This window comes from Bactrocera dorsalis, chromosome 2, assembly GCF_023373825.1.
Source record: "Bactrocera dorsalis isolate Fly_Bdor chromosome 2, ASM2337382v1, whole genome shotgun sequence".
NCBI lineage: Eukaryota > Metazoa > Arthropoda > Insecta > Diptera > Tephritidae > Bactrocera > Bactrocera dorsalis.
In genome coordinates, this window is record NC_064304.1 from 29,985,284 (window position 1) to 29,999,259 (window position 13,976).

General features: G+C 34.5%; 1 protein-coding gene across 1 annotated transcript in view; it reads left to right on the forward strand.

Annotated features, from left to right (window-relative positions):
• Positions 1-10,008: 10,008 nt before the first annotated feature.
• Positions 10,009-13,976, forward strand: part of LOC115066544 (ETS-like protein pointed) — a 195,885-nt gene continuing 191,917 nt past the window's right edge. Inside the window, exon 1 of the mRNA XM_049450504.1 lies at positions 10,009-10,424. Within this exon, the coding sequence (XP_049306461.1) occupies positions 10,044-10,424 (381 nt within the window). The 5' untranslated portion in view covers positions 10,009-10,043. The remainder of the gene's footprint in view (positions 10,425-13,976) is intronic.

The window sequence follows — 13,976 nt, forward strand, 5'->3', positions numbered from 1 at the left end:
GTAGTTCTGGTAACCTTAGGCTAAAAATAATGTTTTTTGGAATATTCTAACGAAAATTTTCGTGCGTATTCTAATAGTATACATACTTATGTATATCTCAGTTATACTTGACCGATAAATTGCAAGCATATTTCATATAAATCTCGGAAAACAAAAACCACAAATCCCATAACTGTCCGAAAAGTCATATATCACAGTAAACACATGCATCTGTATGTATGTATGTACTTAGCTACAATATCGCATTGTTGAGAAAAATTACATATATATGAACCTATACATATATGTATGTATATGTATGTATATATATGCAAGTGTATTATGCTGTAAAATGTATGAGCAAAATTATACATTCTATACAAAGCTAGCTAAAGACACACAAACATATACATACATATAATATATAGAGATACAAGTATATACGTCATAGCAATAAATTCTTTTACAGACTCTTCTTTTATCCTCCAAATATGTACCATAGATATACATACATGCATACATACATACATACATATGTAAGCCAAGTTCATTTATTATGTGAATAATAAATTAAACAAAGATCAGTCATTCGCTATTTTTCAACTTTTCACTTCTGCCGATCAATCTCTGGAATACTTTACCCAAATAGCGCCGAATAAATTATACATTTATACACACACACATACATACATACATATGTACATACTTACATGCATGGATAGTTTTTTTTTTTATAGAAACTTGGTCGATTTGATAGCATTATGCAAATGACTCTTATCGGCATAGTCTTAGCGTATGCTGTAGCTTTGTGTGTTAACGTTGAATGAAGGTGTTGTTTGTTCGATTGCACAATTCAAGAAAGTAGCTTGCAGAATGCGCAACTAGTATAAGTAACATAAACTGGCCTAAAGAGGATTTGATAAGATATTCGGATACTTTCTTGCGTCCAATTCAGATGAATATATTTCTGTTGCTTTCAGCATTATTTTTTATGAGAGTAGATCTCAAAGATTGCGACCAAGAAAGTGCCTAATAAAATAGCATACTTATGCCAGAAAATTCGAACATAGTTAAGTTTATCTCTGGTATATTGAGTTTCTCGTCTTAAATGGTTTCAGATTAGTTGGAACTGTCATATGCTCCTGCATTTATAAGACATAGCAAGAAAGTTTCTTGGGTAACCTCTTATTTCAAAACTTAAAAAACGCGACAAATTGTTCTCAATACCGATGCCTTCATATATTTTGTGCAACACAGAAATTTTCTTTCAGAATGCTCTAGCCGAATAAAAAAGATATCTCTCGAATATATTAGTTATATAATTTAACTACAATCCTTCTTTTAATTGCTATCCTTCTAACAATCAGTATAAACTCTTTGGTTTTGTAAAAGAACCTTTCTACTACAAACTATCTAAATAATCGATTGAACCATTTAGGAATTTATTTGTAATTTTTATATCCTGAATGGGGTAACTTTCGAAGTTTGTAGCACCAAGCGGCGAACTTCAGATACCTATAGAGTATATGTATGTATATGTAAATGATCAGCTTGTCGATCTAGCCGATTTATGTAGCTACTTATTTCCGCCCCTCTGTAGTTATATAGGCGAACTAGTTCGTAAGTATTGATCTGTAATTATGCACCTATCTTTTACCAACCAAGAAGGTGCTCATTTGAACCGCTCATATCGCAACCTTATACTCGTAAGATACATCTGTCTTTTAAACTGATTTATCAAAAGCAAGTCCTTACACGGAAAACTTTTTATTTGAAAAACGAGCATTATGGTGTTACATGGATTTCCTCGGGTAAAAAACAGAATTTTTTCTCATATAAGAAATTAAATATTTTTTTAGAATTTTTTAGTGTTACAAACAGATACTACAAGTATTTACAAAGAAATTCTGAAATTCTAAATAAAATTTTCTTAACTCGGTCATAGCGACGCCATTTCCGGTGACCCCTCAGAAAAAAGATGTGCCCGCGTTGGCAGAATAACTCCTTACAGGATCATCTAAAGTAAAAAAATTGGAGTTTTAGCTAAAACCTCAACTTAGAACATTCATAAAGATCGTTTGAGTATTTCTCGAGAAATCTTGCTAACCGACTTCAAACGCAGAGCTTGGAGAAAAACGCGCTTAAAGCGGGGCGCAATTAGGCTAGGTCTCCGAAACTATTTCTCGAGTCAACTTGAAAAGTTAGGACAATATTCTAGAGGTCCGTAAACCCATGTAAGTCCTTATAGCATACACGTAACTGCCACACAAACTGACCTACCAAATTTAAGACAGAGGCTCCTTTGTACTCTTTTATTCCATAATAAATTCACGTGTAAAAGGTATTACAGTTTTTATTTTTTAAATTTTTTTACTAGAATCAACTGCAGTTAAAAATATTTCTATTTATTTATTACTTCGCATAAGTCAATGGAAATGTGAAGATAAATCGAGTGAAACATTTTCTCATTTCAAGCGACGATCAGCGATCAATTATCAAGGATCTATGACTGCGCATTTTTTTTATTTACAATAAATATATGTTTATCTGTGCATACATACATATGTGATAGTAAATATAAGTATGGTACATAAACAAAGACTTTTCGTAAAGCTCAAGCTCATTCATCAATGGCGTAATGTAATAAATTTAATAACAAAACTGAGAAAAGTTATTGTTTATGATACACACAGACATATGCACATATATAATAACAGTAAACAATTGTTGTTGCGTTATAAATAAATATGTATGTATATGTTTATACTTAATATTATGTGATATGCAAATCTATATACATATATACATATGTACATATGTGTTCATATGTGTGTATGTAAGAGCTAGTTGTGATTGTGCCCTGCACTCTGTGCCCACCCTCCACGAAACGTCCCTATGGACTTCCTGTGATAAAAGTTCATAACGATACTGTCACTATACAAATACATACATATATATTTACATACATATATACATTATAAAGCGCATAATGTTGCATATCTCGCCAACTATACTCCTATAAATTATGTACACTAATACATGTCTGTATATACATATGTATGTATGTATGCTTATGTAAATTTGTATATAATCGCTTAAACTCGTAGAGTTTTATTTTTGTCACATTGCTTGCTTGATATTACATATTATCATACCAATAATATTATACAATATCGTTCGTTGCTACTTAAGATGATGGGTGGTTCGTATGCAAGTTATCGTAAAAAGTTCTAACTAAATATATATTTTCCTCGTTGTACATTGTATCAAAAAAGTACCCGGAAATTATACATAAAACGTAAAAATATTTAATGTTCAATATTTATTTCATCGCCTTCAAAGTAACCACCACACACCAGATGTAACACACTTATGCCAACGATCTTTCCAGTCCTCGAACACTTTTTATAAGCACTTTTTGGGATGGGATTTCAGCGAATTTTCTTTTATCTCTTCGATCAACTCAAAACGGGTTCCACAGAGCGGTAACTTCAATTTGAGGAACAAAAAAAAAATCACACAGAGCCAAATCTGGTGAATACAGTGGTTGATCGGTGGTATTCATTGCGGTTTTGGTTTTAAATTCGGTAACAATCGTGGCTCGGTGCATTATCATCGTGTAAAATCCATAAATTGTTCTTCCATAATTTTGACCGTTTTCGATGGATGTTCTCACGCAAACGCCTCAATACGACCAAATTGAACTCTTTATTGACCATCTGTCCCTCCAGAACAATTTCATGATACACCGAACCACGAATATCGAAAAAGAAAACAATGAGCATCACCTTGATTTCTGACCCGCTTAGGCGTGTTTTTTTTGGTTGTGGCTCGTTTTTTCCTTTTCATTGCGAGGATTGTTGATTTGTTTATAATACTCTCCATGAATTCTTTTTGCAAAAAAATGCAGCCTAAATATCTACCAAAATCATTCGAACGGACTCGCCAGAGATGTCGAGCTCTCTTGCCATCTCTCTAACACTTGCGTGACGATTTTCAAGCAACAAATCCTTCGTCCATAAATTCGTCCAGAACGAGGCATATCTTCAACGATCTCTCGACCGTCTTTGAAGGCTTTGTATCACTCGTTGGCTTGTTTTTTGATTAAACGGAATCATCGTAAGCCTTTTCCAACATTCGCAACGATGCATATGTACATACATGTACATACATATACATATGACTCTAGAATTATTTATTTTGGCCCTCTCACAATCTAAACCTTTATTTCATTAGTACAGTTGTGGCGATATTTCTTAATGTTGTCCTAAAATTAAAGGGTCAAACAAATTCTGAGCTGCCTATGAAGAGCTGGAAAATCAAATATCAGAAAGTTAAAGGGCACATCGAGTGTAAAATCGATTTTCTTTTTCCTACATATTTCAATTTTTTAAACCTTTAAAAAGAACTTCTTCTTAATTCTTAATTGGCGTAGACACCGCTTATGCGATTATAGCCGAGTCAACAACAGCGCGCCAGTCGTTTCTTCTCTTCGCTACGTGGCGAGATTTGGATATTCCAAGCGAAGCCATGTCCTTCTCCACCTGGTCCTTCCAACGGTTTGGAGGTCTTCCTCTTCCTCTGCTTCCCGCGGTGGGTACTGCGTCGAATACTTTTTGAGCTAAAGTGTTTTCGTCCATTCGGACGACATGGTCTAACCAGCGTAGTCGCTGTCTTTTAATTCGCTGAACTATGTCAATGTCGTCGTATATCTCGTACAGCTCATCGTTCCATCGAATGCGATATTCGCCTTGGCCAACGCGCAAAGGACCATAAATCTTTCGCAGAACTTTTCTCTCGAAAACTCGCAACGTCGACTTATCTGTTGTTGACATCGTCCATGCGTCTGCACCATATAGCAGGACGGGAATCATGAGTGATTTATAGAGTTTGGTTTTGTTTGTCGAGAGAGGACTTTGCTTCTCAATTGCCTACTTAGTCCGAAGTAGCACATGTTGGCAAGAGTTATCCTGCGTTGGATTTCTAGGCTGACATTGTTGGTGGTGTTTACGCTGGTTCCAAGATAGACGAAATTATCTACAACTTCAAAGTTATGACTGTCAACAGTGACGTGGGGGCCAAGACGCGAGTGCGACGACTGTTTGTTTGATGACAGGAGATATTTCGTCTTGCCTCGTTCACTGCAAGACCATTTCTTTTGCTTCCTTGTCCAGTCTGGAGAAAGCAGAACTATCATCGGCGTACGCCAGCAGTTGTACCTTCAAAAGAACACCCTAAAATTTAAGGAGGTACTCTAGTTTAGAGGTCCGACTTTCAGGCGTTTTTTTGGCTAGTGATTAAAAAAACATTTGATATTTTGATTATAATTTTTTATTACTGTTATTTATATTTGAAGAGTACACAAAGTTAATTCCAAAAAAAAACAAGAAAAACGTTAACTTCGGTTGCACCGAAGCTAAATACCCTTCACAGGTGCATTTATGTTAGTAAACTATGTGTTCGGTTTGTATGGAAGCTCTATGTTATAGTAATCCGTATAGTATAGTTCTTTTCCATACAAGAACTTGATTCCGATCGTTCAGTTTGTATCGCAGCTATATTGTATAGTGGTCCGATATCGGCAGTTCCGATAAATGAGCAGCTTCTTGAAGAGAAAATGACGTTTCAAAATTTCAAAACGATATCTTGAAAACTGAGGGAATAGTTCGTATGTATACATATTTACTTATATACAAAACAGACGGGTAGACGGCCAGACAGACAGACAGACGGACATGGCTAAATCGACTCAGCTCAACATACTGACCATTTATATACTTATATACTTTATTGGGTCTCGACGCTTCCTTCTGGGTGTTACAAACTTCGTGACAAACTCAATATATACCCTGTTCAGGGTATAAAAAAAGAAAATTTCATTGAGTTATGCGTCTTTGAAGTAGAGGAGGGAAAAAGGGTTTGTCATTGGGTAGTAATCACATGAGGTCATTCGCAAAATGAAGCAAGCTTTTAGTAAACTGAAAACAATTTATTTTTCTTCAAGTGGAGCCTACTCAAAAATTAAGTCGATTTCTCCCCTAATTTTTTAACTTTGTCGAATTTTTTAAGGATATCAAAAATTTAAATTTTAATTTTTTTTGTTGCTTAATTTATTCTTTCTTTCAAGTATATCGAACTTAAGTAAAAGTTTTACATTAAGTTTAAGGCATCATAACTGTAGAATAAACCGATCCAGTTGCCACGTCACTAAAACTGTTATAACTTCTGAAATATTTTTAATTCAAAAAAAAAAAAAAATTCTCTTAGGGAGATATTTTTAAATACTATCGAATTATGGAAATTTTTTTTATTTAATTTCTGGACTAGAACTCCACTTTAAATCGATATCTCAAAGAGTTTTTGACTTAGAGTCCCTAAAGTGCCACACAGTTCAATCATTTCGAGTAATTTGTCTTCAAACGCGTTTTTTTGTTTTATTTTTAGTACAGCTGTAGCAAGTAAGTGATCCGAGAATAAAGCGCTGGAGACTGTTAAAAAATATGTGTAAACGATCAGCATGACGAGCTGAGTCGATTTGACCCGTCCGTTCGCGAATTAGTCCCTCAGTTTTTGAACTCTGATCTGAAATTTCGCACACGTTCTTTTCTCCAAAAGAAGCTATTCATTTGTCGGAATCACCGATATCGGACCACTGTAGCATATAGCTGTCATAGAAACTGAGAATACGGAATTAAATGCTTGAACGGTAAACTTTTTTACTTGAAAAGATATCATCACGAAATTTTTCATGGATTACTGCCGAAAGCCTGTACAATCTTCGAAACAATTGTTCAGCTATAATCGTAGTACTATAGCATAAAGCTTCGTACAAACTGACGTATCAAAATCAAGTTCTTGTATGGCAGTTTTTGTATCTGTGAAGGGTATTATACGTCGTAAACACGACTATAACCGCGTAAGTGATGTCTCCGCCAATAAAAATATTATGTAAGTTCTAAACTTTTCTAAGTATTATTTTTCTCTTCATTAAACTATCGAGAGCTCTCAGGTTTTTGTAATATAGAGTATGGCCATCTTCGTGCTGATCCTCGATGCTATAAAGTCGACTGCTATTGTTAGTCCGTCACGCCTTATCCGGATATAAGACTGAATCAGCTTTAATTGTGTAGAACCGACAAACGGAGTATTGTTTTTTGTGTCTCTCAGGACAGTAATGCTATTCGTGCAATCCTTTAGGCGCCTTCTTATATAATTACGGTTCATAATTTAAGAACAATTTATTCCCAATCACGGATATACTTTAATTATATACTTATCTGTTATGTAAATATATACACGGTGTATATGCACAAAGGTGTGCGTGTAATTCCCTCAGATCTGAAGATTTCCGAAATGAGCTGCGCTTAATAGGCTATCAAATAGTCACAAAGCCAACAAACGTAAGTGTGCATATGAATTGATTTGCCCATAAACTGGGGCTTACTTGGAGTTAGAAAGAGACAGTGTGTGAGGGGGAGAGAGAGATCGAGCGAGAGAAGTGCGGAAAGAATTATAACACGCTCTTAAAAACATAAAACTTCAAAGCGGCGCCTTTGTTGTGGCCTTTTTCATACACATTTTCATTTTTAGCTACACGACTGATCGAAAAAGTTGCACTCGCAATGGAGAAAAAAAATGAAATGTGTGGAAAACGTAAAAAGAAAACTATGAAAATAAAATATGTATTTGGTGCACAGTGCATCCCCGCCAAAATAACCTTTGATGTCGCCTGCTTTGACGTATTGACTCGCACGCATACCCACACAACTTTACACACAATAACAATGTATGTATGTGTATGTATGACTGTCTATAAGTTGTTGTGTGTGTATATGAAATTGTGCGCAATTGTTTGTATATTTGTATTGTCTCAATATTTACCTTTACTAATTACGGTGTTGGGGACTTTGAAAAGTGCCGATTTTTGAACCAACAAATAAACTATATTATTGCCTTAAACCATACATACACGAATATAGGTGTAAAATCGTATATATATACCATATGTGTGTAGACTGAGTTATGTGTTGAAAAATTAATTAAAATATTTGCCTTTTTAAAACAACTGATTTGAGAAAAAGTCATAATTTGCCTGAAACAATGTAGAAATAATTAAAGTAAAACACAACAAAAACGCTCAAAACATCATAATTGTATAAGTAAACAAATAATTTGTATGTAGGTGTTATTTACAGAAATTTAACGGCAAAGTGTGAACTAAATGACATCGCCAATTGGATTTGTCAATTTGTTAGCTTGTCATTTCGTGCCAGTTATTTACAGATAATGTCTCTATTTTCTTATATTGTACGTTTTATTTTCTTTTTTCACATTTTCTATTTTTATGTTTATTTTTATTTTTTTTCATTGTGGTTGTTGTACTTTACAAAGTAATAAGTGACGCCAAAGAAGAAAAACAAACACTTCATTGAGTAAAAAAGCTAAAAATATATACAATTAGCCGTTTAATTTATAGCTATTAGAACAACAATGTATACACATGTACATACATATACTTATATATATATGTACATATGTATGTACATTCATTCATTCATATAATTGTCATGCAACTATTTCATTATTGACTTAGTTGATAATAAGCGTACTTGGGCCAATTACAGCTGCTCTATTACGAGCAACTTTTAAAGAGATAAGTTTTACTTGCTAACCATCATCAAATTATTCACAAAAACATGTTAATAATGCGAGAGGAGTTTCCTTATTCTTAAAATATTTTATTCTTTAATATTGCATTATTTCCATAAAGGGCGCACCTGGTGGGGTAGAACAGCAACTGTTTTGAAATTTTAATATTTATATAGTACGTAATTTTGGATTACACACTAAATAGACTTAGACTTTACATATCCCCACATGAAAAAGTATAACGGTTTGATAACATGCCATCTTGGTGGCCAATCGACCAGCCCAAAACGTGAAATTAACTGCTCACCGAAGTGTTCTCTCAACAAATCCGTTGATTAATGCGATGTGTAGGAAGTGGCGTGGTCTTGCTGAAACCAAAAGTCGCCGAGATCAAGAGCTTCAATTCCAGTTATCAAATAGTCAGTTATTATAGCAACGGTCGCAATTGACGGTTACGTGTTGCTCACGGACATCATTTTTCAAAAATTATGGACCGATGATTCCACCGGGCCACCAACTACACCTAACCATTCCTTTTTCTGTATGAAATGACAGCTCTTGAATATCTTCAGGGTGCTCTTCGTCCCAAATGTGGCAAGTTTGCTTGTCTACACACCCAGAAATGGGCCTCATTGCTCAACAAAGGTTGACTCGAAAACGTCGGATCTTCTTGGAACTTTCCAGGAGCCCATAGAACGGCTTCAGTACTTACACAAGCTTGCTTGTACGCTTTCAATTTAAGATCTCGGCGAAAAATGCGCCAAGTTGTTCGAAAGGTCGGGCCGAGTTGGTGCTAACGGCGCCGACTTCATACATTCTCAGCTACGGCTGCTATATTTCCTTCAATGCGTTCTGGACGTGGTCTATTCGGTCGAATATTATCCAATAATAAATCTGGGTCTCAAGATGGGTGATGTGTATCTTGTCCTGGATTACCCTTGGTAATGAGCATACTTAGCTGTCTTTTTTGTTCATTGCCTTACCCTTATACAGGCCCTGTGGGTCTGTTTCGTGTTTAGGTGCTAAATATATGTTGTATTGTTGACCTCGTCGGTAGTTTTGGGGTCAGCGGTAAAGGCAATGATTTCCTTAGATTACGAACTTTGCCGAAGGTTAAAAGTTTATTAGAAAACAAAACATGTACATATATTTGTATGTAGTGAGCTGACTTGTTATATGGTAATGCTTATCTTACAGATTTTTAAACCTTTTTGATTAAATAATAAAAAACCTGATTTTTTCAGGAATTACAAACATATACATATAAATATTACATAATACTTGGTACAAAAAGTTCGAAATAAAATTCTCCATTTATTGGTCCGTTACTGTATTTTTTTCGTGCCCCTTTTTAAACTTTAACTACAATTGTTTTTATAAGTATATGTTTTCTCTTTTACAGATGCCTGCACAATATGGAACTTGCGATTTGTAAAACAGAGTTGCCAACTACCAGATTTATGCTACCAACTGCACCGGCCTCCTTCTACCAAAAGAATAACGCTCACTTCAGTGAGATACTCAATTTCAACACCAACTATTTATTCAATAAAAATAATATAAACAACAACAATAGTAATAATAATCAAAATAACAACAGCAACAGCCATAATAATAGTGCCAGTGTAAGTGCTAGTGCAATTGTAAATAATAATAATCAAAATATTAGTGCTAACAATAACAACAACCACAATACCAATTCAATTTTGTGCAACAACGGTAATAGCAACAGCGCAGGCGGCAGCATGCGTCTGAAAAAGAATCGGCGAGTGACGTTCCTGAAGAATCTGATCGAGGTGAGTTATCTGCTTCACGAAAAAAATTGTATAAAATAATTAAATCAAACAAATCTTCAAAATTTGTAGAATAATTGAAAGAAAAGGTGATGTTGTCTCATTAAAATGCAAGTTTTGCATTTATCGACTAGATGTTGTATTTAATATGCATCGCATGTGGCGAGAATTTGCATAATTTGCTGTCTTCATACATACATACGTAAATATTTATATGTACATATTTGCTATATATGTATGTATTTTTATTCTTATATTAATTCATACTTCACTGCATTCGAAAGTGAGGGTGCATTAGGGGTGTTCTATTATATGATGGGCAATCGGCTAACTGGTAATTCCTGCGGTTGTCAGGTTGTACACCATGACCATGCGACCGATTATCACACTTGGGGCGAATGGGGGCATGAGGCATCGAAAGCATCGCAGACTTCTGTAGGACATCAACTATCGGAGCTGCAACGACTCGCCTGCATTTGCGTGTCGGATGCCACTCGCACATGTCCGATGGCGGAATTTCAGCTACTAATCGGTCGGGTAGCCAAACATACACTGCTTCAAATGACAGCAGAAGTGTTTTACAGAGGTCAGATAATCTCTTTCCAGCGCATGAAGGACTTAAGTGGCTAAATACCACTGGCTCTTCTCTCAAAGAACTTCATTACCAAAAGTGTAAGAAGTTCAAGGTTACCATCAGCAGTAAAGTTGAATGGAACGATTCTGCTCCCAAGCTACTGCTTATGGATAGTACAATCAAGTGGTACACCATTGGCTTGAAAACGCCGGAAGAAATTAACGGAGAAGTCGTGGGACTCCGCATGGGCAGAGAGGGGTATTGGTATCAACAAATGGGTGATTACAATCTTAAAATCAACAACCTTAATCAACCTCCCAAGAGATAAACTCAGGCTACTTTTTGGCTTCTACATTTGCCATTGTAAGCTCAAGGAGCACATATAGGGGCTTCTAGCTTCTTGTGCGAATTGCCGGTTCTGCCACATGGAGCCTTAAACTCCAGATTTGATTTTATAAACCGGACCATATCCAAATTTGTCCCTTTGTTATTTCACTTGCCTTTGGCTCGTAAACTTTTTATTCATTATCAAAAGGTACATCCCTAATACACCAGTTGCATGTGGGGGAGTTCGTTTTTTCACTTGATCGCCGATATACTTATAATTATATGCATGTATATATGTATATATGTACATATGTAAGCACATAATTAGTTATGGTGCGTTTAATGACAGCGACTGCGTTTGTTCTTGGCATAAATACCTTAGCCCATAATTTGTGCAAAGTGAAAATGTGATAAAAATGCTAAACGCTTAAGTTTCATTTAATTTTTTTTGTACACGTACATATGTATATATGATCTTCAAGACGTTCACTCAATAAATGTGGAATATAATATGTATATTTTGGACCCATTGACAGAACTTCGTAGTTCAAATTAAGCCCTTCGTTATGTGGGCAAAAAATATTAAGACTCTTTAATTTAAAATTCGCGTGAAAACCCATTCGCCGAAATATTCATTTCTAGGTTGGTATGATAGTGACATTTTCCAAATGTCATAGTAAAATAATCATTAGTGCTTAGTAATCGGTCTGTCTATATACTTATATAAACGATCTAGCTCCTCAGTTTTTGAGATTTCGATCTGAAATTTTGCACCTGTCCTTATCTCACCAAGAAACTGATCATTTGCTTGATATCAGACCTTATAGCATATATGTAACTGCCATGCACTGGACAATCGCAATCAAGTTCTTCTAAGGAACCTTTTGTATTTTTGAAAGGTGTTAATCGAATAAGGGAAAGAAATATAATATTTTAGAAGAAACCTATGATTAACCAATTTTATTAAGGGAATATCAAGGTAAAAGGTTTATAGGCTTTAAAATGTGATTTTCGAAAATTCCAAAAAAAGTGGATTTTTGATTTTTTGAAGACATACCTACGATGGAACGATTTTATTATGTGAGTACATATGTATGTATGTTTAAAATTAAGATTTTCGAAAATTCGAAATTAAATGAGTGATTTTCGTAAATTCGAAAAATTAATAAAAATAAATTATTCTACGTTACTCCTATGGTTAACCGATTTTAACAAGGAAATATCAAGGTAAAAGGTTTATAGGCTTTAAAGAGAGCTTTTCAAAAATTCCAAAAACGCAAAAAATTTGTTGATTGGGGATATACTGCAATGAAACGATTTTATTATGTGAGTTAAAGATACATACGTTCAAAATTGTGATTTTCGAAAATTCTAAAGTAAAATAATGATTTTTTAAAATTCGAAAAAAATATAGAAATAAATTATTTTAGGTTATAACCATGATTAAGCGCTTTTAGAAAGGGAATATCAAAGAAAAAGGTTTATAGGCTTAAAAATGTGAATTCCAAAAAAGGGATGAAATTTGCTAATTGATGTCATAATAATAATGATTTTCGAAAACCAGAAATTACAATATTGATTTTCGAAAATTCGAAATTTTAGCATTAACTACTTCTCAGATAAATTTTTAAATTATTCCCGTAATAAAATTTAAAGTTTTTCTTGATTTTAATCATGTTATTATATCAACTTTCAGTTTGTTGTAAACGTATGTAACCTTGAATGTCTATTTTGACCGGTTTTTTTATAGATAACCAACTTACAGAAACCATTTTTTATTCAAAGAAAAAGTATATTTCCAAATAAAAAAGCAGCGAACACAATTTCAGAGCATAAAATTGCAAGTGTGGCCAGTCTGTTCGAACCACTGGCGTAGTTTGTTTGTTCTGTCACTCTCTAATCGAAGACAGCCTTCATGGAATATCAATTTTCTTGAAGTCATCGTGATCACTAAACTCTTCTTTTCCTTTGCCGCATATCCTAACCTCACAAACTGAAACGTGGCTTCAGCTGCCAAAGCAAAGCATATTTTATGATACACACTGATATTAGCTAATTGTGCGATAAATGTTTAACGAAATAAATGTTACGAAGCCGTGAAACTGTCATTTAAATCAAAGGAATTGCGTTTGCAATCGCTTCCATTATAAATTACTTTGATTTATCACTTTGCTCGATCGTTCGCTGTCTTCCGCTGCGTTCGCATAAAGTTCACATTTGTTGATATATATGTATTTACGAGTATATGTATATACTGTACTATACATATGTATGTGTGTCTTTCGCAGATCAGAGTTTGGATGCCGCTGTGTAGGACATGCCGCTGGGGCTAGGCAGCTACTACTTACGCGTTCGCAAATCATTCAAATACACAAACACACACATTTGCATACATATTTATTTATATCCTCTTTTGCGGACGAAGCTTTGGAAATTAACGTGTGCCTCGACTTATTGGCCATGCCAGTCACGTTATTAGCCAGATTTGTGCAAAGCCAAATGCAACTGGCTATTCTTTTCACACACACACATATGTATATATGTATATGCATAATCACATACACATTTGACATTTGCATTGCAATCATTTTTTTTTTGTAGTTTTTGGCTTTCATTTAAAGTGCTTATGCAAATACACACAAAGAAATATTAAT